This window comes from Paramormyrops kingsleyae, chromosome 18 (genome assembly GCF_048594095.1).
Source record: "Paramormyrops kingsleyae isolate MSU_618 chromosome 18, PKINGS_0.4, whole genome shotgun sequence".
Classification (NCBI taxonomy): Eukaryota; Metazoa; Chordata; class Actinopteri; order Osteoglossiformes; family Mormyridae; genus Paramormyrops; species Paramormyrops kingsleyae.
Genome location: NC_132814.1, coordinates 16042548 through 16068610, shown reverse-complemented (window position 1 = coordinate 16068610; position 26063 = coordinate 16042548). Strand labels below are relative to the sequence as shown.

General features: G+C 47.7%; 4 protein-coding genes across 10 annotated transcripts in view; 1 reads left to right on the top strand and 3 right to left on the bottom strand.

The window, feature by feature from the left end:
• LOC111846268 (glutamate receptor ionotropic, kainate 4-like) overlaps positions 1 to 12516 on the top strand; it is a 217078-nt gene extending 204562 nt beyond the window's left edge. For all 6 annotated transcript variants that reach the window (XM_023816305.2, XM_023816307.2, XM_023816304.2 and 3 more), the window contains 8 exons: positions 2822 to 2935; positions 7268 to 7377; positions 8063 to 8236; positions 8978 to 9143; positions 9483 to 9708; positions 10415 to 10543; positions 10650 to 10768; positions 11575 to 12516. In XM_023816305.2, coding sequence (XP_023672073.1) covers positions 2822 to 2935; positions 7268 to 7377; positions 8063 to 8236; positions 8978 to 9143; positions 9483 to 9708; positions 10415 to 10543; positions 10650 to 10768; positions 11575 to 11970 — 1434 coding nt within the window. In that variant the 3' untranslated portion in view covers positions 11971 to 12516. The remainder of the gene's footprint in view (positions 1 to 2821; positions 2936 to 7267; positions 7378 to 8062; positions 8237 to 8977; positions 9144 to 9482; positions 9709 to 10414; positions 10544 to 10649; positions 10769 to 11574) is intronic.
• A 2888-nt stretch (positions 12517 to 15404) lies between these two features.
• Positions 15405 to 19367, bottom strand: cenatac (centrosomal AT-AC splicing factor). Of its 2 annotated transcripts, none has more exons than XM_023816318.2 (11): positions 19107 to 19367; positions 18854 to 19020; positions 17962 to 18060; positions 17804 to 17870; positions 17652 to 17714; positions 17367 to 17428; positions 16903 to 17047; positions 16754 to 16784; positions 16561 to 16659; positions 16177 to 16309; positions 15405 to 15990 (listed from the first exon to the last, which is right to left on the bottom strand). In XM_023816318.2, exons 1-11 carry the CDS (start codon positions 19221 to 19223, stop codon positions 15891 to 15893), a joined length of 1083 nt encoding a protein of 360 aa, XP_023672086.2. In that variant the 5' UTR covers positions 19224 to 19367; the 3' UTR covers positions 15405 to 15890. The 2 variants fall into 2 exon arrangements, with proteins under 2 accessions (XP_023672086.2, XP_023672088.2); XM_023816320.2 differs by having other exon boundaries at positions 16903 to 17017.
• Positions 19368 to 19498: 131 nt separating this feature from the next.
• On the bottom strand, positions 19499 to 22426 carry foxr1 (forkhead box R1). The gene is made up of 6 exons (XM_023816321.2): positions 22004 to 22426; positions 21806 to 21913; positions 21078 to 21298; positions 20187 to 20455; positions 19873 to 20105; positions 19499 to 19782 (listed from the first exon to the last, which is right to left on the bottom strand). The coding sequence occupies exons 1-6, from the start codon at positions 22122 to 22124 to the stop codon at positions 19754 to 19756; spliced, it is 981 nt and encodes a 326-aa protein (XP_023672089.1). The 5' UTR covers positions 22125 to 22426; the 3' UTR covers positions 19499 to 19753.
• Positions 22427 to 22558: 132 nt separating this feature from the next.
• Positions 22559 to 25595, bottom strand: upk2 (uroplakin 2). Its single transcript, XM_023816322.2, has 5 exons — positions 25438 to 25595; positions 25089 to 25229; positions 24525 to 24651; positions 24209 to 24267; positions 22559 to 23038 (listed from the first exon to the last, which is right to left on the bottom strand). Exons 1-5 carry the CDS (start codon positions 25490 to 25492, stop codon positions 22896 to 22898), a joined length of 525 nt encoding a protein of 174 aa, XP_023672090.1. The 5' UTR covers positions 25493 to 25595; the 3' UTR covers positions 22559 to 22895.
• Positions 25596 to 26063: the final 468 nt, after the last annotated feature.

Below are 26063 nucleotides of genomic sequence, written 5' to 3'. Positions count from 1 at the left end.
TGCCATTTCTGTGATTTCTACGTATTTCTGAATGAGAAATGACCTTTTGCCTTTTATCACACGTTTTCTCAACTAGTGCTAGAAGAATTCAGCGCGTAGCGTCAGGCTTAAGGACTCAGAAAATTACTTGGATATTACGGATCGAGCTGTTGGGTTGTTAATGGCAAGCAGTAACAGTGATATATGTCTTAAGGAGGTCCATCTGGAATATTATATCAAACCTCTTACACTAAGCTAAATGAATGGATGGATGGATAGATAGTAAAAAGATATTAAGTGAAAATAGTCATTGTTGACACACCACAACAAAACGTGCCCTCTGCATTTACTCCATACTGTATGTGACATCAATGAACAGCTAATTCAACACCCAGGGGCAGTATGTTGGTCAGGGTACCTTGCTGGTCAGGGGTTCAAACCAGCCACCTTTCACTCACAAACGTACTTCCCTAACCACTAGGCCACCACTGCCCCAATGGACAGGAACCATAAATAATGGACAATGATAAACAGTAACTGCCAAGAATGTCAAAGTATTGCTTGGAATTCCTTAACTCCGGCTAAAGGAGTTAGCGAGGCAGTTGTTGCACGGAAGCCAGATAACGACCTGGAGGACCCCACAAATTAATGATCTAAAAGGTGTCCTGTTGTGTTTCTTCTTGGAGCAGAAAAATATAAACAGGCCAGAGTCAGGAAATCAATATAATACTCCAGCAAAAACAGGGGCACATCCACCCCGGCCTGCTCTGCTGCAGGAGCTTTTTGTCTGTTTTATGTTTTTATTTGATGATTGTAGTTATTCAGCCATGTATTTTGTACCCAACAAAATGATCACAACTGCATGATTTTTATTTATTTATTTTTTTTGTTAAAACTCTGGATTGCTCTTCACATCATAAGGTGAGAAGGGGATGATGCTAGAGGAGGAGAGTAGAGGAAAGGTCTCCATGTAGGGGAAAAAATTGAGAAGGAGACAGAGGATCGGGGGACTATTGACGGGCGGGGCCACAGGGACAGTGACCGCAGCTGAAAGCTGATTGGTCCCTGGAGTGCCCCCTTCCCGTCACTCACCGATTCAAAACTTGTCATTGGCTAATGATATGGTTAACTCCTCTGTATGAATTATGACCCCTCTTAGCCCCTCCCACCTTTAATATCCTAGAATTGGCCCTGAAGAGGATCACTAGGGGAAGCTATTAAAACAGAAGGGGCAGAAAGGAAAGGAGGAAGAGATGCAGGCAGGAGGCCACTGATAATTAGCATTTTGTCTCAGTGCATCTAGAAGACACTGGAAACAATGAAGTGTGAATTCTGTGGGAAAAAAAGCCACAGAGGAGACGGACACCCGGCTCCCTCCCTGCCGCAGAAAGAGCACCGGTGACCCTCAACAGCATCCGTCTTCAAACAATACAAGAGGGATTTCTTCACTATTAGTTTGACCTCTGTTTACATTTTTTTGTGCCTGGTTCTGCCTCAGTGGACCATAACTTGTATTTGACTAAATGACAACCGGGTCCTGGGTCTGGAGGAATAGATGCAGACGATACTGATGTTTGTTGATGGGGGGGGGGGGGTAGGGATATGAGTAAGGAGAATAGCAAACGGGTCAAAACTGGATGTTGGGTGGATGTCCGTGACTCTCATTCTCAGTGAATGACCCAGCCTGTCAGACTGATGGTTTCGATCCTCTTCTTGCATGTTTAAATCTCCATTCATCATACTCACACGTCGTCCCACGAGGAACAGGCCAGAGGCTGATGAATTGGGAGTTGACATTGCAGCAGTGACTTCAGAAAGCAGATTTGGGCCATGTGACGTGACCGGCCGCCTCAGAATCCATACCGTTTCATAACTGCATAAATCGGGTGTGTTTTTATGATGTTTTGTTCTGTTCTGGGTCCGCTCCCGCAAGTGGCTGCCTCTGTTTATGTTTGCGGGAGTTGCAGTGTATTGCGTTTGTCCTGCTGGGGAGGGCAATTTCGGGTGCGAGACCACTGGGAGGGGAGATCCTGCCCTAGTGGGGCGCTGGGTCTGACGGCTGTCTTCTGCAACATCTCCCGACTTAATCATCAAAAGTTCAGTCCGTGTCATCCCTAGCCCCCCCCAACACACACACAAAAATTGGCGTTTTTGTTTTATTTCAGCTTTCCTGGTCGCTCCGTCTCTCGGCCGTTAGTGCCGCCGTGTCCATAGGCCTCCATCGTTAAACATTCATGCCCAGCATTCTGCACGCGGTACAGCACCACCATAAAACTCCGCCGGTTAATAACTTATGAGACAGACCCGGTTCTGGACCTGCTCACGGACCCCCCCCCCCCCCCCCATGCTGCTCAGCACTACTTGCCGCTTCGGCCGTGATGGTGCTCGGAGTCATTCTCCTTCCATAATGTCCCTCCGTGGAACCAGAGCCGCACAACAACATTGCTGGGGGCTTGGAAAATAATAGCCAATGCCCCTGCCCCCAGGGTCGGGCCAGCCCTTTTTGTGGCCCTAAGCAAAATTTGAATTGAGGCCCCTTGCCTGGGGTGGATTAAATTTGCAGGAGGTGGGGGTGTCGATAAAGGGTGAGTTCCAGTGGATTGATTGTTCCATTTTTCTCAAGGCATGACCCCCATAGTGTATGGGCTCCTGGAAGTCTTCCCCATTCCCCATTCTCCTCTAGTGGGCAGCTCAGGAAGGACAATTCACGGCCTTGCCTGACCTCATCACCCTCAGCCTGTTGTGATTAATCTCCCCGGACTGGCCTGGCCAGACAGACGTCCTAAAGGCTGATTGACTCCGTGACCCATATCTTTGCTTTATCTCCCTCCCCCCACCCCAGAAAGCTGACCTGGCTGTGGCCGGACTGACCATCACATCAGAGAGGGAGAAGGTCATCGACTTCTCCAAGCCATTCATGACCCTGGGCATCAGCATCCTGTACAGAGTGCACCTGGTAAGAGATGGCACTGGGTAGGTAGGAACCCAGGAAGGGCGGGGGGTCTGCAGTGGTCCAGGAAGGGTGGGGGGGTCTGGAGGGGCCCGGGAAGGGCAGGGGGTCTGCAAGTAATTACCCAGGATCTCCCAATTTTAGCCGGTTCCCCAGACCAGGAGGCAGGAGAAGCCCTGTATCGGTCTGGCGGTTTTAGAGCCTGTGTATAATTACTCAGATTATGTATATTAATTCTGAAATGCCTGCCCCCCCACCCCCTCCCAATCCAAGGTGACCCATTGAGCTCACCGCTGGCTACCATCCAGTCAGTACTGTGGCTCTGGTCCAGTGGGCCATTCACGTTACCTCCCTGCCTCCCTCAAACCTCCAGCCTGCAACATGCATACATCCCCCACCCTCAGCTCTACCTGGAGAGGTGGGGGGGGGGGGGTCGGCAGCATTGCAGAACTTTCTAGGTGCTCTATAGGCATTCCTTCTCTATGGCATCACCAAGGGTTGGAGTCAGCGCAAACGATGCAAGGAGTTTCCTCTCTTTTGAAGCTCCTCTAGGAACGTCCCTCTTGTTTTCATCCAATCCGCTGGCTCGGGGGGGTAATCGCTCACGCTGGCTGATCTCACACAACAATCTCCACAGCCGCTCTCGATCAATTACGACAGCGTGGTGCCCCCAGGAGCGCCGCCCCCACTACCTATCTAAAAGTCCAAGGGGAGTCACCTCCCCCCCAAGGTCAATAGCAATTTGGAATTCAGAATGGAATAAGACGGTGCCTTAATGTTTATCGCCAGCATGAGGGCTGATGTCGGCCGGCCAATCGAAATTGTTCCCGTCCACTGGGTTTCTTTCTGCATGCATTGCTCTTCTTCTGGGCCACCAGAGGGTCACAGGTTTGGGCCTTGGGCAAGTGGGTGGTTCCAGTATAAATGCAGCCGAGCGTGGATGGATCCGGGATGTTGCTAGGAATCATGGGAGCTGTTGCCAATGCATTGAAGGGCAGGAGCGTATAAGAGAGCAAGCCCAGGGCCCTGGGCGGCACTGCATTTTCACTGCACATGGATTACACGGGAACAGACTGCTGCTCTTTATGCTCCTTTGATGGTGACTGCGGAGGAATGGCTGCTGGAGCTGGCAGCAGGAACGGAGCTCAACTGTCCTGTGTCCAAAGTCTGATGTGGCCATCTGGATATGGCCGGTTTAAACTGCTTTGGCAGGGGGCTTCTGACATCTCACACAGATGAACAGCAGCTCCACATGTGGATTGTCCCAGTGTGACACTGGAACTCTGCCTAAAATGCAGAAAATTCCTCCAGGTGGTGGGAGGCTCTGATCACCTCAGTGGACCTCTCTTGGTGGGTGGTGTGTGGCTCAGCATATGATGCTTCTGACCAGGGGGTTGCTGGTTCAAGTCCCCTGCTTGGCAGTGTGATTTTATTGTTGGGCTCTTGAGCAAAGGCCCTTAAGTTTCGGCTGCTCTAGGGACTGTCTGACCCTGCCTTATGAAAAATGTATGTCTGCTAAATTAAGTTTAACCGTTAACCGTTTTCATTTTTTCAGATGCGAATAGAATGTGTGAATGTGTGGGGCTGTAAAAAATGTATAGAAATTACCCGACACCTCCGCAAAACCCCTAGCACTGCATGGCCCACTGTAATACAGGCGACGGACTGGTACCGGGGTTCGGAACCATGTCCTAAATAAAACATAAATGAGCCGAGGCCATCAAAAGTCAATGAAAAAGGTGAACGAAAATTAAACGGTGACATCGGTAAGAACATCCCTTATTCTGCGAGGTGGAAGGCTGGGCAGGCTGGTTTATGCTAATGTCGTTCAGCTAATGTGACATTCTCTTGTCATTCAGCTAACGAGACCTCACGTCATGTAGCTGACGTGACGTCCTCATGCTATTTGGTTAGCTACATTATATCATCCTACTACTGTGATGTTCTAACATAAATTGGCTAACATGACATTCTGGTGTCATCCGACTACCGTGGAGCTCATGTGTCCTTTACCTAAGCTGATGCCTTCACATCATTCAGCCCCCACATCATATGACAGCCAGTAAGTATGTAGACAGTCGCGCTTTGCTTTGACTCTACAGAACAGCTTTCTGACTGATATGTCCACCTTTAGGCCAAAGCCAAATGCAAACATTTACAGCAAATGGAGACACTTAGGGCATGTTTTCACCGCACCAAGTACGGTACTTTTGGTACTTTCGTTTTTACATTGACTTCCGCTCGAGTACCAGTATCAAAAGGTCTAGTACCGAAAGTGCCAAACCAGCTGGGGTACTTCTTTGGTACTTGGGCACTTTGGGGTGGGACTTGATTGGTTATGCAAATAGCCTGCCGCTGAAACACAATACATACGCCGCCTTGAAAACAGTTGTGAACTCAGAAAATAATGATAAATGAAGTAAAAAAAAAATGCAATTTGGTCGTAAGAACATATACAACAGAATGATCTGGATGGCATGACAAGAAATTAAAAAGTATTTTGTTGAAAATACTAATACAGCACCTAGCAACGTGCAATGTAATTTTGTATCATAAATTTCTCACAAACCAGACTTCGAGTGATTTAAATGACCAGGATGAAAATGATTACGATTGTCTCGGAACGTATGCAGCACTCATGCAAGAGCAGCGGAGGTGAACTTTAAACTGATTTTTAAACATAAAAAGCCTTATTTTAATATAGCTGTGATGTCAATCGATGCCAGTGGAAAACCAACACCTTGAAGTACCGTACTTCCGGGTTCTTCTCAAAGTACCAAAAGTTCGGTACCTGGTGCAGTGGAAAAGTCTACATTTTTGCTCCCTCAGCCAATCAAGAACACCGAATACCTGGTACAAGTGTGTTGGACCAATAATGTGGATTGTCTGGAGGTCCTTGGGGACTGGATTGAGAAACACTGCTCTAGGAAATTGGAGACTTCTTTTTTGTTTTCGAGTGGACCTCACAGCCACAGGGTACACCCCTTGGGGGTGTATGGCTCAGAAGATTCTCAGCTTCACACTCAACCGTATATGTGTTTGTGTGTCTGTGTGCATGTGTCTGAAAGGCGTGTAAGATGGGATATGTGATCAGAAGCATTCCAATGTACAAAATTAAGCGTTAATTTCAAAATCCCATCCAGCATCCCGTTCCAGAGCACAACCTATGCTTGTTGATCTTTGGCTAAACTCCATTAGCTTATAGCTGTCCAGATGTCATTGTACTGTTTTCAGAAGTGGCCTGCAGATAATACCCTGAGTGAGCTAGCGTTTTTTTTTTCCTCCTATGTTTGTTGTTGCGTCCATTCATGCACAGAGAGTGACTGTGCGTCAGCTCTTCCGCTGTTTTCAGCAGGTGACCCTGCCTCGTAAGGTCACACGATGATCCACACTCCTGTAGAGTGATAATTGACCCAGCTCCCTTCAACTCCTCGCTGCCTGTAGGCAAGGGAGGAGTACAATGCATCTGTCTCTGCGGGGGCCATAAATAAAGGAATGCCCATATGAAGTATTACCATAAATCAATAAAACAATCAGCTGTCTCAACGCCACATACGTGACAAACATGGGTTCTCTGGCAGGACCTTCGAAAAGACTTTGGGTCTGTTTTTCTCTCCCCTCATTTCAAGTTTTCAACTTTCTCTGGGTAAGAGAGATACGGACATCATTTCAAAGCTTATTTAAGACACTTTGAAGGGCACCTTTATATGCTTACGGTCCGTAGTCAGTGACAGAGGGACACAGGAGCAGGGATGTACCTTGAAATGTGACCTGATGCAGATTTGTCTCACAAAGCTGGGAGATTAATGACCAGCGTTAAACCAGAGCCCCGTTGTGGCCATCCTTGAGCTAAATAATAAGTTGTGATGCGCTAATATTTTTAAAGTGTCGCATTTTATAAAGCACGCCGTCTGTCCGGGTCACCTTAGTGGCGATTGGGGGGCTCGGCACAAAAGGGCGGGTTCAAGCTAGCGACAAACATGTTGATTGGCTGTTGCTCCAAAGTGGCAGGGAAAAGGTGCACAACCAGTGTGAATAAGTGGTTCGTTTGGCTGGATACCAAAAGCACTGAAGTCGGATAATAAATTAGAGAGACCAGTCATAACTCGCCTATACTCCATAGTCGTGTTGTAACTCTAACTCTGACCGTTTAAACTATTTACTGCCCCACAGCTAATTCCTTCCCGGTGGTGAAATACCGTTACAGGATGAGTGATTACCAAAGTGTGGCTCTGGGTCACAGCTGCAGTGTAAATATCTAATCTGTAGATGTGTGTGTGTGCGCGTGTGTGTGTGTGTGCGCGTGTGTGTGTGTGTGCGCGTGTGTGTGTGTCTCAGGCCCGCAGACCTGGATACTTCTCCTTCCTGGACCCGTTCTCCCCCGGAGTCTGGCTCTTCATGCTGCTCGCCTACCTAGCCGTCAGCTGTGTGCTCTTCCTAGTGGCCAGGTGAGTCTGGCAGCCGTGTGGCGACCCCTGCTGGCGCATCCCAAGAACTGCGCTCCTATGCAGTGCGATTCCTCTGAAAAATTCCAGCACCGCTGCCTTGAGCTCGTTCGGGTCCAGCTTCAGTAAGCACCTCTGACAGCTGGTGGCTCTCCAGTGCGCCACGGAAGCCCGATGGAGGCACACTGGTGATTTTTCAATGCACAGATTCTCTCTCAAGGGCTTAGACTACTGCTGCTCTGAAAGATAATGTGATGCGCGCTACACACTAGACTTCTCAATACTCAGTTCCTATACATTCAGGTCGCTGTTATTGCATTGGGGATGCATGGAGAAGCTGATTACTTTCATTAAATTATTTGTCGGTAATGTTTTCCTGATTGTTCGTCACTGCATTCTTAATGATGCTCCAAATGTTACCTGAGCACAGGCCCCCAGGTGCCCCCCCCCCCCACTCCCCATACTGATGTCCAAGCAGCGCAATATATATAAAATAAACAGATATATACATATATAGAATTTGTGCGGATTGTGGTGAATATGATATTTTATGCAGCTTTGCTGTATGTATTCTATGTTGCTGTATACCTGGTTCTGGATGGTTCCCGTTGTCCGTGTGTGATAAAAATGTATGAGAATATGAGGATAATTATATCTTTGTACTTTTTCCTATTCATCCTGACCATAGACTTACTCCTTATGAATGGTACAATCCTCACCCCTGCCAGAGAGGGCGCTGTAACCTGGTGCTCAACCAGTACTCCCTGGGCAACAGCTTCTGGTTTCCTGTGGGGGGGTTCATGCAGCAGGGCTCTGCTATCGCCCCCCGAGCTCTGTCCACACGTTGCGTCAGTGGTGTCTGGTGGGTATGCCCCTGAGACACGCGTGGACACACACACGCACGCACACACACACACGCACGCACACACACACGCACACGCACACACACACACACACACACACACACACACACAGACAGACACACGCATGCACGTGTCCTTATGGGCAGGGGCGCCGTAAGGGGGAGGAAAGCTAGGATGATTCCAAGGGCCCCTGAGTGACAGGGGCCCTAAAAAATTAGGAAAATAACTGGATTGGTTTGGACTGGGGGGCCTAATATGATATGCTTTCATGGGGCCCAAAATCTCTAGCAACGCCCCTGCTTATGGGGACCGCTCATTCATTTCAATGCACATGCACACACACACACAAGCACACACACACACACACATTTGTGTTCATATATTTGTGGGGACTCTCCATTCATTCCTATGGGAAAAAAACCCTAATGTCAACAATGATGACCTTAGCCCCTAGTCAGCCTGAACCTTAACCATAAGTAACCAAAGGAAATACAAGACTTTTGGCATTTTTAGTTTTCTGATTGCAGTCATAAAGTATTATAAAAGTGAGTTTCCTCGAAAAAGTGGTCCCCACAATGTCAAAATAACAAGCCATTATCACACGTAATATATACCTGACCCACACACACTCACTCACACACACACACACTCACACAAATGCGCACCAGCCTGCCTCCAGACCACAGTATATATACATTATGTGGCCTCATGAGCTGAAGAGGTTTTGCTGCCCCCTGCAGGTGGGCCTTCACACTCATCATCATCTCCTCCTACACGGCCAACCTGGCCGCCTTCCTCACCGTGCAGAGGATGGAGGTGCCCATCGAGTCTGTGGACGACCTCGCTGACCAGACGGCCATCGAGTACGGCACCATGCACGGCGGGTCCACCATGACATTCTTTCAGGTAAACTCCCCTTTAGTGCTGGATGAGCCAGACAGTTGTGTGGCGACCCCTGTTGGTGCCTCCTAGGAACTGCATCTCTAAGAAAAATCCAGGCAAATAAAAAAATAAGAAATAAACTAAAGAAACCTGTAAAAACTGAATTCCCTAATCCCCACTCAGCCCTTCTTCTAGCACCTTCTTACCTTCCTCTGTATCCCACCATTCTTATTAAAAATAAACAAGGCTGTGTATCACGTGTCCTCTCCTAAATTTCCTTCTCTCTCTCTCTCTTTCTCTCTCTCTCCCCTCCTCGCGCTCCATCCCGTCTCATCCTGGCTGCTAATTCGCCTTTTCTCACAGAACTCACGGTACCAGACGTACCAGCGCATGTGGAACTACATGCACTCCAAGCAGCCTGGCGTGTTTGTGAAGAGCACGGAGGAAGGGATCGCTCGCGTCCTCAACTCCAACTACGCCTACCTGCTGGAGAGCACCATGAACGAGTACCACCGGCAGCGCAACTGCAACCTCACGCAGATCGGCGGCCTGCTGGACACCAAGGGCTACGGCATCGGCATGCCGCTGGGTATGGCCGAGGCTGCACCCACCAATCATATAGTATTCAGGCATGCATCCACCAATCATAAAGGAACAACACATGCATCCACCAATCACAGAGTGACAACACATGCAACCACCAATCACAGAATGACGGTACATGTATCCACCAATCACAGTGTGACAAGGCATGTATTCGCCAATCACAAATAGCTAGGGTCTGCAGTCACCAATCACAGAGTGCTAACACATGTGGTCACCAATCACATAGACCACTAAGACATGCATCCACTAATCACAGAATGCTAACGTATGCGGACAACAATCACAGAGTGCTAGGGCATAAATTCCCCAGTCACACTTGGTTGGGTTATATATTCGCAGTTGTCAGGTTACTAAGATGCGAGCTCAGCCACAGTTTTCAAATAGCCAGTCACAAATTCTAACACCAATTAACAGCTCGCCTGAGCTTATCTCTCTACATCTCCGGCGACTTTTTAGCACAAGCAGAATCATCCGGTGCCTTTGGAAAACGTGTGAAGTGAATTAGCATTAACAGAATCATAAAGGTTTTTGATTGTTCTCTGTCCCTTATTAAAATCGCTATTTATTTCCACGCTATTTATAGCAAAAAAGAAAAACGTAAATGAAGTAAAGGTTTTTACGGTACCAGCTAAAGCCCGTGAGAAGCCCGACATCCTCACCTGCTCGATTCTTCTGCTCTGCCTGCCCAGGCTCTGTGTACCGGGACGAGTTTGACCTGGCCATCCTCAAACTCCAGGAGGACAACCGGCTGGAGATCCTCAAGCGGAAGTGGTGGGAGGGAGGGAAGTGTCCCAAGGAGGAAGACCACCGTGCCAAAGGTACAGTGCCCCCTGGTGGCACATTGCTAGCGGTGCACACCGCCACCTACTAATGGTGAGGAGTCTGAGTAACAGGCCTCCACCTGTCCCCCCCCCCACCCCACAGGACTGGGCATGGAAAACATCGGGGGGATCTTTGTGGTGCTGGTGTGTGGCCTGCTCGCGGCCATCTTCATCGCGGTGGTGGAGTTCTCCTGGATGCTTCGCCACTCACACGGGACAGAGGTGAGAGGTGCCTCTGTCACCTGCATCTGCTATGTCTCCCTCTCCCCGCCCTAATGCCACCAACCCCCCCGCCCCCCCACCCCACCCCCCATCTGCAGCCCACCCCCAAAAGCGGCCAGCGGACCCACAGACCAGGACTAAAACCTGTTATAATAATAATAATAATATCTCAGGATTTGAGAGTAACCTCAGCTGATCTCTCAGTTTGCTTCTGCTTATTTCCTGTATTGTGCTGTTTTTGATGCCGTTTTTTATCACAGTTGCTTTCTTTGCAGTGGTTCTGTGTTCACTGCTGCCCAAGTCGCAAAACTGCACTTTTTGAAGAAAATTTTGAAATAAACTATGTGTCCGTGAATTCCCATGCCAAGTGACTTCTTTCTGGGTGGGTGGGGGGGACAAAAAACATTTATTTTTTTATTGTGACACACAAAACAATGTGCATCTCAGTGTCTCAGAGGAATGTGTCCTTAGGTATTGCAGCCATCCTGTGATGAGGCTACTGGGGGTGGTCCGGGGGTTGGGGGGGGGGAGTCATCGTCCTGCAGCAGGGAGTGGGGTGGCACTGAATCTTAGATGCTGGCCACATTTTTTTTTTTTAAGGGATGATGCATTTTTTTCCTCTCTCATGGGGGGTCCCAGGACAGATTCCCCTCAATCTGAGCACTAGTTGGTGTTAATGTGTCCAGGAGCGTACCGAGGGGTGGGGGGGGTGTGTGTCCTGCAGAGCGGGTCCAGTGGGCGGGAACGGGGGCAGCCCAGTACACGACACTTCCCGGCCTCTTTCTCTCTGTCTATGCCCCCCCCAGCTGTCCGTGTGTGACGAAATGCTGCAGGAGCTGCGTGGGATCGTGACGTGCCGGGACAGCTTGCAGCTGCGGCGGCGGAGGGGCCCAGGCGGGGCGCCGCGGACGAGGCCCCTCCTTCCCGAGGAGCCCGGGCGGCTGCGGGCGGTGACCAGCCTCAGCAATGGCATGGTGTGTGGGGCGGGGGCCGCGGCCGGCGTGCCCGAGGTGCTCGCCCACAGACTGGCTCAGGAGGCCGCCCTGGTGGCACGGAGCTGCGGCCACGCCCGCATCTGCCCCGAGTGCCGCCGTTTCCAGGGGTTACGGGCACGTGTGGCGGGAGCAGCCGGGGCCTCACCCACCCACAGCGAGGGCAGCTTCGAGTGGGAGAAGACCATTGACGTCGGGGAGCCCGAGTAGACCGCACGATCACCCCCCTCCCCCTCCCGTTTGGTCTGTTCCGTTTCCCTGGGCACTCTGAGGCAGGTACTGTAGCAGGTGGGTGGGCTCAGGGAGCTCTACAGCAGACTGGACCGTACCACACCTCCTGGGGGAGTGTCCAACTCTGTGCCCACTGTCTCCCCAGGGCTCTGGCAGTCTTGCCCATGAGGAGCATCGTACTATGCAGTATCTCTCTTTGCTTTGTCGCTGTTGTTTATTTTCCATCGGGTCCGTCATCTGCCGATGCAGATATTCGTCACTGCGGTTTCGGTATTACTGCTGTCCCCATCGCCTATTATTAGCATAAGCATCGTTGTTCATTTTTTCTTTTTTTTTTACGATCTACGGACACACTTTCCGACTGAGAGCTGCAGAAACCGACCGGGGAGAGGGAGGAGACTTCGAATCACTCGTTCGGTTTTAAAAAGTGCCAAAAACTGTGTGTGAACCCTGTGCTGTGGAACCGAGTCGCATCGCAGCCCCGACGGAAACGGCGAGTGGACGGAACACGATGTGCACAATGACCTTTTTTTTTTTTTTTTTAAATAAAGGTGATATTCTATATTGAAACGTTTCAGAGCTGTCTTCACAAAGCAAGGGGGTTTAGACTCACTGGGAATGCCGTTACTCTGGGATTGAACATTAAGTCCTAAGGGCAGCAGACCTCATCGGCCCAACCTTTTTCAGGGTCCTAACCCACATTTGATTAACCTAGTAGTCATTTGTCGTCTTCCTTCCCATTCTGTTCATCTGATCAGATAGTGCGCCCCCTGGTGGCCATTGGGACCCTAAGAAGCCAGTTTGATTACATCACCCTGCATACGTGTCTTGAGCTCAGCTGATGCTTCTCAGTGGTGCAGCTGGGTCTGGCACAGTCATAGTCTGGCTGTCTTTTGCCTTCCGTGCTTCCTGCTTTCTTTCCAGTGGTGACATCATTTCCTGTTTGCTACCCATTGACAGGGCCGGAGGTCCTTGACACCTAAACAGCGCTACATGAGCTGTTGCTACCTTTGGCACATGTAACTGCTAACCCCATGTGCTAAAACAGAGAACCCGTCAAAGGTTTGTGATGAACCGTTTACAACCTCTTACTTCAGGTTTGGCTTTGATACTTCACTTTTATGCAAAGTGATCGGGGTTAAAGGCCTTGCTCAAGGGACCAATGATGAAATCATGAGAGCCAATGACCGTCTAGTCACAGGCTAACCCCTAGAACCACACACCACCCCTGAAATTCACTGTCTCCCTCCGCCAGCCAGCCGTTCGTCTTGGCGACACTCACTCGGCCAACCTCCAGACGGTGGGATAAAAGCATCTTAAATGCTTCCGAATGCTCGAATCAGCTCCATGCTTCACAACGTTTCCATGTGATGGATGCCCAATAAACTAGAAGCACTGCCAAGTACTGATCTGGGATCAGATGAATTACCATCACTCCATACATCAGTCATTATGAGCAGGTTTGGCCAGCCGGCGGTGACAGATACAACCTCTACAGGCGCTTTATTTTCTTAAAACAATCACCTGTAATTACACCCCACGGTGCATCTTACTTACTACAAATTCTCCTCCGGGTAATTATCTCATTAGATAAATGTAATTTTTTTTTTGGCTTTGGATTTTTTTTGGCAGAAGACTCTTCACGTCGTTTTTCAAGAATCAGTTAGGACCCAAACAGGCAACTGATTGGACCGCCTACAACAGAAAGGCAGACAAGGCGCCCCGGCCATCACCGAGTCAACTCACGCAATCATGGGGCAGCACTCTGCTAGCTTAAAGCGCTAATAAGACTTAAACTGCTCGCACTTAGAAACTGATTAAGATTTGTTGAATCAAATTGCTTCACGGATACCATTAAAAGTGCCAGAGGCCGATGCCCCCCCCCCCACCCTCCCCCTCCCTTAGGAAAACAGAAAGTGAGGTGATAAGTTAGAGCGGAATCTGCAGGCATTTTGCACTGGCGTCAGATAAGAGTTTCACCAATCGATTTTGAACCACTTCGCACTATCAGCTAATTAGAGGGAACATGCAAGAGAAGCACTAGACGCCAAAAGGGGTCCTTATTCTGAGACGCTTGTGTTTTTCATGTCGGAGGAATAATGCAGAATCTTCCATGGTCCTGCCGTATTTGACTGTTAAGGGGGGTAAACATCCTCTGCAAATGCTGACGAATGCTACGGTCCATTTCACGCAGGGCGGCGGGAATCGGTGAAGGGAGTGCACAGAAACCAACATAAATTCATTAGGAGTCCGAAGGTTCCTGTGCGCGTTGGGCTCTGCTGAGCCTAGCATAATCCGCGGAGGCCACTCATCCTATCAGATGGCGTGCAGATCAGGGTACCTGATTGGCAGCGAGGGTCTCTCATGGCCTGGGGGGCACAGCAGCCACGCTCAAGAAATCAGAACATGGCGGGTGAAAGTCCTGGGTCCCCAGCTACCATCGGGGGCTTAGGGTTTCTGAAACCACCGAGGTCTCCGAGAGCTGAAAAAGCCAACGGCGGCCTAGAAAAATGGCGACACAAGGTGAACATCCTGAGTGTTTGTAAACAGCATGACATGTGACTGTGGGTGGACATACATAGGGCAGTGTACATTTTACTTAGAAAATGTTTTTATCCAAAGCAATGTACATTTGTGAGAAAGCAGCGTCAGACAGTCCCTGAAGCAATTGGGAGTTGATCAAGAGCCCAACAGTCCTAACACTCTGCTGACCTGGGGATTTGAACCAATAACCTTCAAATCTGACACAGCATCCTAAGCCACTGAGACAGACGCCACCACCATCCCGGTGGAGAAAGATGCAGGGGCCCAAGCCCCCAGACCTGCATAAACCCACCACTGGGGAGTTGATCCCTTCCAGAACCTTCCAGGGTTGACCCATTTATGACTGTTTGTGACATGTGAACTGTTAGTTAGATCTGACTGTGCCATTAGCCGAACCCCCCCCCCCGACGCATCCTGACATTTGCACACTGTCTCAGGAATTCTCACAGGCTTGTTTGCACTATTTCACCTTTGTTCTGACTGTACAGAGTAACACAACCGACTGCATAGTATAATTACAATTCCTTCATTTAATTATCTTAACAGCTTACAGCACAGGAACAATTAATATTAATCATTCAGCTTGTGTTGATCTTTAGACAGCAGGAGAAGGTTCACAAAGTACATCTTACTGGGTATTACATATAATGTGTGCATTGGGCATTTACTGAGGGATCAGAAACAGTGTTTCTCAATCCAATCCGTCGGGACCCCAAGACAATCCAAAGTTTTGCTCTCTCCCAGCTCCCAGCCAATCAAGAACACCGAATACTTGGTTCAGGTGTGGTGAGAGCAAAAATGTGTACTGTCTGGGAATGCTGGAGGACTGAAAACAGCTGCCACTTTAAAAAACAGACCTCACAGAAGAATGCTTGTTTAATCTTTTACTGTTACGTTCATGTTACATCTGCCTTTGCAGTAAAAACACAGCAATGTGTTAATTGCTCCCTCTGGATGCATTTTCAGTTCCACCGAAGACCTAATGAACTATTAACTTTAAACAAAAGGCATTAAATAGAGAAACAGATGTGTCACTTGTGATTGCGCTATGCCACTGGTTACACGTCTTAAATTCACTGCAATTATGCAAAGTGCCCCATGTGCGATAATGAGCAGCCATGCGACTCGGGGCACGCAGGCAAATAAAAAAGATACTTTAAGACTCCCCAGGGCAGCTTCTGCTTCGAGTTCTGGGGGGGGGGCACTGGTTTAATTCTTGCAAATATTTGCATCAACCTGCACATTTAGCAGCAAGCAGCAGGTGTGCCTTTAAGGCTGCCACAATGCTGGTTAGGGCTGCTTTTAAACATTCAAACGTGCTTTGATCTACAACCCCATGAGAGGTGGGGGGGTGTTTACTGCGGTGGTTTCTGTGGCTTCTGCCCCAGTTTGCTCCAAACTCGGCGCTTCTTCGCCTTCCTGCCTGCTTGCCCCTCCTCCTCCCGGAACTGGTTCCTGGAGTGGGCAAAAGACGAAGTGGTTAGCGGTGGGTAAAAATGAGGTCGAAAGAAGAAGAAAAAAAAAGTGCCTTACAAATATAGAGTACCTTGTGAGTACAATACACACAGTCCAACGCAAAATTAGTTTCAGTCAAAGCCTCATAAGACCGTGAGTCAATCTATGGGGGGGGGGGGGGGGCACCTGGACTGCCAGCGTCTGCCGCTGTTCCACACCCGGCCAAAGGACGGAAACCAGTTTGCATCAGTCTGGGAGGTGTGGTCGAAGTTGGCCCCTACGCGGTTTGCTGGAAGCTTCTTCAGCTTCTCCTTCTCCTCTGTGGGGAGGGGGAGGGAGGTGACAGTGAGACTCGTGCAGCGATGATCGCCCCTGCAACAAGCTACTGCTTCTCACATCATCAGAAAGGGCCACAAGCAGCCAATGGGGAGCCAAGCATGCAGCAGTTGCCGCGGCGATTCTTAGCGGTACCCTCATAAATCAGGCTTCTGATTCAAGACCGGAAACCCAAGCAGCCCCACGACCTCAGACTGTGTGTGAGGATGAGCAGGAGGAAGGAACAGTTTTTACTGTGTTTCAGGAACTCCTGGTGGGAGGGGCCGATTTCCTGCACTGTGCCACTGGAGCTCCCCTCCTGGGGGTCGTCCAGCAGCCAGGGGGGGATAGCACCTGGGGGACACCAACAATGACACGTTATCAGCCATGGAGACGGCAAGCAGTAGCCAGACAGCCTTCTTCAAAGACACTAAAGTCACCAGCCTACCTGTGTGGATATTGCCATAAATGGAAGAATCCTGTATAAACAAAAAACAATTAACGCCGATTAAATTACTGCTTATAAATATAAGTAATCTATCACAAAAGCAAACCAATCAGATTTATTTAAAATAATTAAGAAAACAGCTTTTTCACCTGGTAGCCAATGAAAGTCAGGCTAGTCTCCGGCTCTGGCCAATGGCTTTGCTCCAGAGGGTCCATCCAGCAGGGCTCCGCCTCCTCCATTGATCCCAGGGCCCTGAGGCAAGAGCTGCTCCCAGAGGCGGGACCCAGCGTGACACTGTTAACGGCAGCAGGAGACGCAAAGAGCATTCGGCCGGGCGTCACCGTGGGCGATGTCACCAGTGCACAAACAGCTTGTTCACGGTACGTGTGCATGTCACGTTTCAATCCGTACGCGATTGTTCCACCGGCTCATTGTAACAGAAGTAATAATTCTGTGTAACGCCATTCCAAGAAAACTAAAACGGCTTCAGTAAAGCAGTTCTGCTACCTTTTGTAGTAAGCAGATGGAATGTGTTTTATAGCAACGTGTCAGTTTTTCGAGTTTCTCACACACATGTGGAATGAAGCTCCCAGACAAAGACGGTGACTCATACCTGGGTCCCGCCTCCGGCGCCTCCTGCTGGCCCGATCCCGACGACGCCGTCTCTGGCTCAGGCTGATTTTGATTCAGGAAAGATCAACAGAGGCCACGAGGTCCCCCCCCCCCACCCCAAATACACTGAGCCCCCCCGGGGCGCCGCGAGGCGTGTTCAGGCGGGAGTCGAGCGAGAATGAACACTCAAACCCAAAACAAGAAGATGGAAAAAGGAGGGCGGAAAAGCAAACACTTTGTTCACTTAGGTGTGGATACTGTTCAGGTGCATCCTGGGAAAACCAACCTCTAATAGGGACTGCAGGACTTCCTGTCGGTGCTGCTCCTGGGCTCTGATTATGTCCGCTTGCTATAACGAGAAGCCCCTTGGTTAAAAGCAGTTCAACATCACCCTGATAACCCAAAATATTTTAGATCTGCTTCTGGCAAAACCAGCACCTCCTTCAACAGTGTGTCCTCCTCTTCTTCAAAGGCATCTAGCGCTTTGGAAACTGCACTTTTAAACCTGGAGAAAAAAACATATAAGCATGTCTAGGATTTATGTACTTTTTATGCATGAACTATTAAATGACGGATGGATTTAACAATTTAACAACCTCTCAATCTCCTCTGCCGTCACTAAAAATTTGCCTTTCAGCTTGGGGTCCGCTTTGTTGTCCCACCAGAACTTGTTCGTGTTCTTCTTGTGATCCAGGCTGGAACAGGCAGATCATGAAATCGGGTTTTGATTCATAAGAAAACATGAAAATATATAAATAAACAGAAACGAACGAGAGCAGATTGGGGATTTAAGTGAAGAATCAGAAGCTACTAGCATGGGGGAAGTAGCGGGAGAGTAATGTAATTCATTCACAAGACTGGCACGGTGCATTCACTACGCTAGCACTTTGCACCTTTGCATAAGCGGTTTGTTGGTACCAAATAAGGTAGACAAATAGACATTTGTGTATCAGATACATGTTAATACATAAGGTAAGCAAGATGTGCTTTTCTGCATCCAACCCATGCGAACATCAGTAAAATGGCTTTTACTACAGAACCGTACGCGAACTGAACACTGTCAAACACTGACCTGTGGGTCTGTCTGCTCCTATCACTGTCATTACAGTCACTTTAATACCACACTGCAAATATTTACATTTAACTGCACCTTGTAGGAGATACAACGCCACAATGTTTACATACATCACCAATGACATTTTTCTGGGTTAATACCAATATTATGCAGCATCTTCAGTGCAATCGTTCCTTTATTTGTTGTCTTTCATGCCCCACACATGATGTATTTGGTTTATGTCTTGTGTGATGTTATGTCTAGTAGTATTCATACGCCAATTTTCTGTATTGCACTCTAGTAATACTTAAGATCTTACGTGTGAATGCACCGTTTGGACCGCTGCAAAATTTCGTTGTACTGTGTACAATAAGGGGATCTAAAATTAGAGCAACATCCGTGTTTATAAGGTTTAAGCGGGCTGCCTTGCTTACGTCGCCATGTGCTCCAGCAGTCCCGCGCACAGCACGGCGAGCTTGCCGTCGGTCACGTGCCTCTGCACCTCCAACCCACAGCAGTAGCACCAAAAGGTCCGCCGGTGCTCGGTGGCGTCCAGCTTCTCCACCCGCGGCGCCCTGAGCGCCCGGCGCGCCTCCTTCACCTGCGAGCCGACACGGACACGCACCAGCCACCGTTACATCCCTCCCAGAATCGCGGATCCCCTTTCCCCCATCGCCTCCACCCTACCTTCTCCAGAAACTTGACCAGGACAACCTTCAGTTTGGCCTGATGGCTTTTGCTGTAGATATGCTTCTTCCCCGCAAAGGTGGTCTGCCTGCACACCGCGCAGTGAAACACCGCCATACGTTCCGCCGGCTCGTAAACTACAGCCCCCGCATGATGCAGCTATATCAATTAGCTGTAGATCCTGGAAAATGTTAGAAGACAGTAACTGAAGAAACCGATTTCTTTACAGGATGTTTGCCATCTCTTCGTTGGTCATAAGCGCCAGGCTCAACTTCCGTTAGCATGGAATTGACTTGTCTGTTCGCACTCTGGCGGTTTGGAGGAATTACTGCAATGTCAGCCTCCAGAACTTGCTCCTGGAATTAAGCATCACAAATCATGCCCAAGTCCGGTTTCCGAAAATGTGCGTTTATTTACAGTGAAAGCCAACAATAGTGGCCACAATGAGTCTGTCCATCCATATGATCTCCACAAAAAAAAAAAAAAAATCACATCGTCCTTCCATAATTTAAAGAAAATGTTCTGCTGAGAGGTGTAATTAACACTCGTTAACTGTGTGCCTTCCTCGGCTTCGGTCTAGCGACTGGTCTCGCTTTTCCAGCTAGTTTCCGTCTTCCGCCATCCAGCTGCTTACGGGACGTAATCAGTCACAGATTAAACAGAGCCTGGATCATATCTGGAGAGGAGAAAAGCACAGCTGTGTAAAAATCCAAGAGCCACGGAACAGTGGTGGATACATTTAATGTTCCTGAGAACTGCAGCTCACCAGGGTTGTTCATGCTGCGTTTCAGAACTCTAAATGACTCCCCCGTGAGGGTCTGTATCTCGTCCCGCAGTCGGCGCCTCCCATCCAGGGTCAGGTGCCACAGGCAGGACTTTCTTTTACCTTCGCTCGACACCTGCTGCGGAGTCTTTTTGAAGCTGTTGCTGAAGCAGAGGTTGTGTCGTATGGTGTTTTTCCAGCCATCGGGAGCTGTCTGGAAGAAGGGGAAGTGCTCTCTGGCAAGGGGGGGGAATTAAGGCTGAAAAACAGAACCTCAAACTCTGAGCATGTGTTCCAAAGTGAGATACGACCGATACCGGGTGAAGTTGTAGATCTGTTGAACGTTGAGGCTGCCAGCACGGCTGCTGTTGAGCGCCATGGCGATGAGGATGCAGTAGTTGACGGGCGGCCGAGGCCACGCCCCGCTCTTCAGGTTGTTGCTCTCCTGCAGCACCCGCTGCAGGCGTTTGCTTTGGGCCAAGCCCAGCTTCCGGACCCTGTCCTTGGGCAGCCGCGACTTCCGGCTGCTCCTGATCTTCTGGCAAACTGGGACATCCACAGAGGACGCGTCATCGTCATCTGTGAGCTAATGGAGAGTGAAAACTAACCAACGAGTTGAACTGACCAAAATTAAAGACTCCATGACATGAATTCGCTTCAAGGCCATATGTTTGGGTTTCTAACACTAGCAGGGACCAAGTGACTCCCCCGAACCTACCGCTCCCCTAAACACAAATTGTACTTCCACAACATTGGTAGGGACATGTCCCTACTGTCCATACCCAAATCTACACCCAGGATTCACATGATTGGAGATGTTCTGTGACTTGGTTGGTGGAGTGGCAGGACCTCCAAGCTCACAGGCTCAAATGCAGAACGTCCACATCAGCAAGTCAGGTTTCTACTCACGATCCAGACACGTCATTCCATTAAGTTGTCACTTTCCAAATTGCTGTACCTGTTCATACGCCCTATAACCCAGGGCTGCCCAACCCTGCAGGAGCAGATCTTCGGTGTAGCCCTAATTTAACACACCTGATACAGAAAAGCAGGTCCTTTGGTAGCGTCTCAGTATGAGCCAACTTAGCTTCAACATAGCTGCCTCCAGTACTTATCACATTAAAGATGTACCTTGTGCTTTTAAGGTTCACCACAAAACAATTTGATAGCAACAAATGCAAATTTAGAGACTCAGCACAGTTACGCACCAGGTACTCGCTGGATGAAGAAGCAAGAAAGGATTCCTCTGTTGGGGACGGTGGTTGGCTATATGGGACAGGGCTGTGGGAGAGGACAGCTGGAAGACCTGGAGGACACTCCAGTGTTGGTGACATGGATACCGGAGTACTGGATACATGTTTGGGGTATTTGATTGGACACGCTAGGGTAGGGTTTACCATCAGCCATAAGCTTGGCTGGACCTGAGATTCTGAAAAATAAAAATCTCCACTTCAGCAATTTTTTTTTTTTTTAACAAAGCATATTTCAAATTTACCAACTTCTGAACAAATACCAGGATTTCCCTGGTAAGGCGGCCATAATGTGCACAGTTCATCTGAGGTTACTTCGGTTTTGACAAACAACCCTGTAGACAAAACACGCCAGACCGGGGAGCTGACATACACAGGGCTGCCAACGATCACGCATTTGGCGTGACACTCACGCTTTGTAACTATCACATAAGAAATCTTACAGTTAAATCTATATCATTCCATTGTAAACCTGAAATTAGCTACATCAAACGCGTTGGGGTAGTTTGCAAACCCTACAGACTAGTTACAAGGTAATAACTGTAACATACATGTAAATAGTGTGTGCAGACTAGCCTCGAATTGAAAATTTTTACTCCAGCCAGCTGAGCAAAGGGAGCAGCCCCGCGTACTGGAATAATCATCTACAAGTGGCTTTATATGGAAGCGGTCTACGCCCAGCGCACCTTCTGGCTCGCAGCGGGACTGAGACGCGGCGTCATTCTCCGGGGAGACGCGACCGCAGCTTCGGGCGTAGTGCCAGTGCACTAGGTAATGGCCATTGCGTTTTTCGTCTGAGTTTGAGGGAAAGTTGGGGAAAGGGTGTTTAAACAAACATAAATACATAAATACGCGTGAATCATTCACAATTATTCCCTTCTTACCCTGGTAAAATTGGTCTGTAGTCGTGGTTAGTTTGATTTCCTCGTTCATATCCCAGTCACTCAGACAGGTTGTTAAATGGAGATTAAGAAAATTGTTTTGGTTTTGAATCTGCAGAAACATTTCGGCACCGTTTCCCTTAACGCTTCTTCTAAACCCAAAGAAAAAGCCATACAGCGTTTTGTTTCAGTCAGGCCCAAGTAATTTTGTTATAAGCATGACGTTAAGACGCACGGACCATTTTCACGTTGGAATGACTTTACCAGCTGAACATAGTTTTCATTTTCAGACTCGTAATTGTGACTAATTGCTGTTCAGTCAGCTGCGTTACGCAAAACGATTTTATTTTTACAATTCACTAAAGATAAATGCCTCATTACAGAGACATGTTTGTGGATATTTGGCAGATAATTAAATTCTAAATTAAGTACCGGTTAAATCACAACCATACGCAGTTACCACTGTTAATCGCTGTCATACTATCGACGAGTATCGGGATTTCACCTCCTAAATGCAGTAATATTTATGGTGTAAATACATGGCTTCACAAGACAAGAACCCGTTACAGGTTTATTGGTGATTTAAAACCCGACATATTTGCAAAATTAAAGCGAAGGAGAATAAACATATATAATTAATACATTACACAAAGATTGTAAAATATCTATTCTATGCACATTGCATAACAATTCAAATGCAAATTCACAAAAGTTAAAGTACTGCATGTTTTCCCATCTGCTTAAAAATGCATGTAGCCAATACAAATAGGTCTAATATAAATCTAACATATAATGAAATATTCGGCTATTGTAGAAATGTGTTCATTGTAAGGTTTATGACATTTTTTAAACTTATTAAAGCAAGTATTAAATGTGTTTAAATTTTTGTAATGACTCATTTCATGCAGTGACCATATATGACAGTGAGCACAAGGCCCACGATGAGCAGGAACACGAGGATCACCAGGATCACGGTCACCACCACCATGGCGCCGGAGCGCGCCGGCAAGCCGTCATAGATGGTACTGTATGGGACTGCTGCGAGACAAACGAAACGTGTCCAATGTTAAATCATCAGGGGAAAACACAAGCTATGAAAGCACAGCATTCACACATACATACATATATAAAGCCATGCTAAGTGTATATTGTCTTTGGGGAAAAAAATAAATTACATTAGAATATATGCTAATGAAAAACAATAAAAATTTCTTCTTTTCTCCAAAAAGCTACTCATCTTCTTATCGACTTGCCCAGGATAAATTTTGCTGGCCCATATCCCATCAGACCACCCGGGAAGAAGCCCGTATGCCAGCCGGCCAGGCCAGGCCTGCTTCAGGTCCCAAACCTCTACTCAGGGGCACCCCAACCATTCACTGTATTCATTAAATTTCACCACCAGCTCATTTCATTAATTAACTTAATTATTTAAATAATTTGATGAGGTATTGATTAGCCAAACATGGTGTGCTGGTGGCTGACTGTATTGGATGGTCACTGCAACCACTGGGGTGGCTATAACATAGGCATTGAAACTGCTACAGTGACACATTGACAGGCATAATATCACAGTTTTACACCAACATGAAGATCATTTTTAAATATCTTTGCCTGCCTAAGATGGGCATTTCAGGTCCAGAAGCTATGAATCCAGACCATGATTTGGTTTCTACTCCCTGGTGAGTACTCTGTGATTCTTCATGCTCAGCTGGTTGGTAGAAACAAAATCCTGGTTTGGATTTGTAGCTACCGGACCTGAAAAGCCCAACACTGGTATTATATATAGTATTACATGAACAGCTGTTGAGTGAATAAGTGTATGTGTCCCCAAAGCACTGGCATTCAGTGCAGTGTGTACCCCAGCTTTATTCTGCATAGGACTAGGATAGGCCTCAGCCACCGCCACCCCCCCCCCCCCCCCAGACTGATGGATGGGCACCAGCACCGCCCCCCCCCCCTCTCAAGCCCCCCCTTTTGAGAGTCATCACTCTAAATCACAAACTGATGCAAGTCAGTCCCCTGCAAGCAAGATTAGCTGCCTGCACCGGTGGTTCTTCTAAACTTCTTGATCCCTGTGATCCCGTCTCATTCAGAGGAAATTTTAGCTTCCAGTAATAAAACACTGCAAAGGCGTGACAGCGACACCATTTCGAACTAACAGCCATACATAGTTGTGCTGCATCAACCCCAGAAGCGAACCCCAGTTACCTTGTGCTGTGCTGGCTTGTAATGAATCGCTCATGTTGCTTCCCACATTGTACTGAAAACTGAGGATAAGGATTACACACACCTTTCAAAAGCTGAAACTAGCAACAAAACATTTTTTTCCTTTTCAAATTAAATGTACAGTTTTCCATTCGGCTCTTACAAAGTGCGTATAAATAAAGTGTCTAGTTTATTAAAAACACAAACCAATTAATGAAGTTCAGTCAGTCACAGTAATAGTAAGATACATTATAGCAATAGAATGTTTAAAACATAATGCCCATACATGCACACTCACTGCTCGCATCGATTTGCTGACCTGTATTGTGTGCCACTGACAAGGTTTGTGACCTGGTACCCAAGGTTTTGTCCATTGCTTTGAGTAACGTCCAGGAGGTCCCTTCTGTTCCGACATGAAGGAACCGCAAACACGTTCTGCAGGGTTACTTTGACAGACAAATTAGCAGCAAAGCATCAGTTACTGTTACACAATATGACAAATAGTTATTAGTAAGTATTCACAGTTGTTGAACTTTATTATTATAAGTGAAAGTACAGAATAATGCGATGGGTATTACATTAACATTTTCTATAAACATTATTATTATTATTATTATTATTATTATTATTGTTTGAGGTAGATAGGTCCAGGTCCAGAGAGTAATAATCCAGGCCAAAATTTTGTTTCAATCAATCAGTTAAGTATAAAGAGTCACAGTCACAGAGTACTCAACTGGTTGGTTGAAACAATATTTTGGCCTGGATTTTTACTCTCTGGACCTGGAACTATCCACCTCTGATTATTATTATATAACTGTTTACTTGTCCTCTGTGACCTGTGGCTGAGACAAGTAAGAATCAATTAAAAATGATTCTCTCTTACCAGTACTCTTATTGGCCATGTTCTGGTAAGTCAAAGACACCTTCTGTCCCGCAAGAGAGCATGGTGGTACATTGAGGAGCACGGAGTCTGTGAATGTCGCAGTCACCACACTTGAGGAGTCGAGGAGTTGCAAAGGAAAATCTGGAATATTAAATGATTCAATACATCTGATTACACAAGAGTCTCAGTCAGATTTTAGAATTAGACCCAGTTTTAAAATAGACCTCTAGCACTTTGACGACATAAGAAGTCAGGCAAGACCTTATGTCACCTTTTATTTTACGATATTTGTAGCGATTTAACAAAAGCGTTAAATTAACAACAACAGTCGATAAGAACAGAGACTCACTTGCGTAGGCCAAGGTGAGCAGCACCCCAAACGCGGTGATTCTCAGAGTCTGCATGGTCTTTGAACTTCACCTGTCTCGTCTAGTTCGAGTTAGAATAGTGCAAACAGGAGAGCAGCTTTTGAAACTGGGAGCGTAGAGGAAAACTGGTATAACTCGAACTACTCAGCAAATCAGAAAACGCCAAGAAACCAGTCTGACTGGGTATATTGAATTTTTTATCTCCCATCCCTAAGGTGGGGCATTATTGTGTGACGTCATATCTGTCTAATGCATATGAGTTAAATATTTTTTCATTGTTTTTGCAGGCCGATGTACTGTACACTGGCCCGGAATCTCTTATGTGACAGTTTCAGGTGACTGGTTTTAAGGTTTGAATCTCCTGGGATGGCATTTTAAATGACTCTTTCCACTGCACCGAGAACCGTATTGCAGCTGGTGACTTTGTGTGTGGCCGAACATGTCAAGTCATGCTGTGCGCTGCCATTGTGGACCACACCATCCCCACCCTGTCGAAAAAAATCTGTGACGTTTTTTAACAAGGATGCTCAGTACTTACACCTGAGTTATTTGCGTCAGTCTTTCAGTAGTCCGGCCCTCCTGTTTAATTACCTGGTTATTCCTTGTT

Bases quoted from the DNA above. Each gene is read 5' to 3' on its own strand.
- cenatac (XM_023816318.2), bottom strand. From the start codon at position 19,223: ATGGCGGTGTTTCACTGCGCGGTGTGCAGGCAGACCACCTTTGCGGGG. The intron at 16,785-16,902 runs GTGAAAAAGCTG...TTGTTTATACAG, and splicing joins TGACTTTCATTGGCTACCAG to GATTCTTCCATTTATGGCAA. The intron at 15,991-16,176 runs GTGCCCCCCCCC...TGCCCACTCCAG, and splicing joins GGCAGACGCTGGCAGTCCAG to GAACCAGTTCCGGGAGGAGG.
- foxr1 (XM_023816321.2), bottom strand. From the start codon at position 22,124: ATGTTTCTGCAGATTCAAAACCAAAACAATTTTCTTAATCTCCATTTA. The intron at 20,456-21,077 runs GTGCGTAACTGT...ACTCTCCATTAG, and splicing joins CTTCATCCAGCGAGTACCTG to CTCACAGATGACGATGACGC. The intron at 19,783-19,872 runs GTGAGCTGCAGT...TCTCCTCTCCAG, and splicing joins ACGCAGCATGAACAACCCTG to ATATGATCCAGGCTCTGTTT.
- upk2 (XM_023816322.2), bottom strand. From the start codon at position 25,492: ATGCAGACTCTGAGAATCACCGCGTTTGGGGTGCTGCTCACCTTGGCC. The intron at 24,652-25,088 runs GTAAGAGAGAAT...TGTCTGTCAAAG, and splicing joins CATGGCCAATAAGAGTACTG to TAACCCTGCAGAACGTGTTT. The intron at 24,268-24,524 runs GTCAGCAAATCG...CCTTATCCTCAG, and splicing joins GTCAGTGGCACACAATACAG to TTTTCAGTACAATGTGGGAA.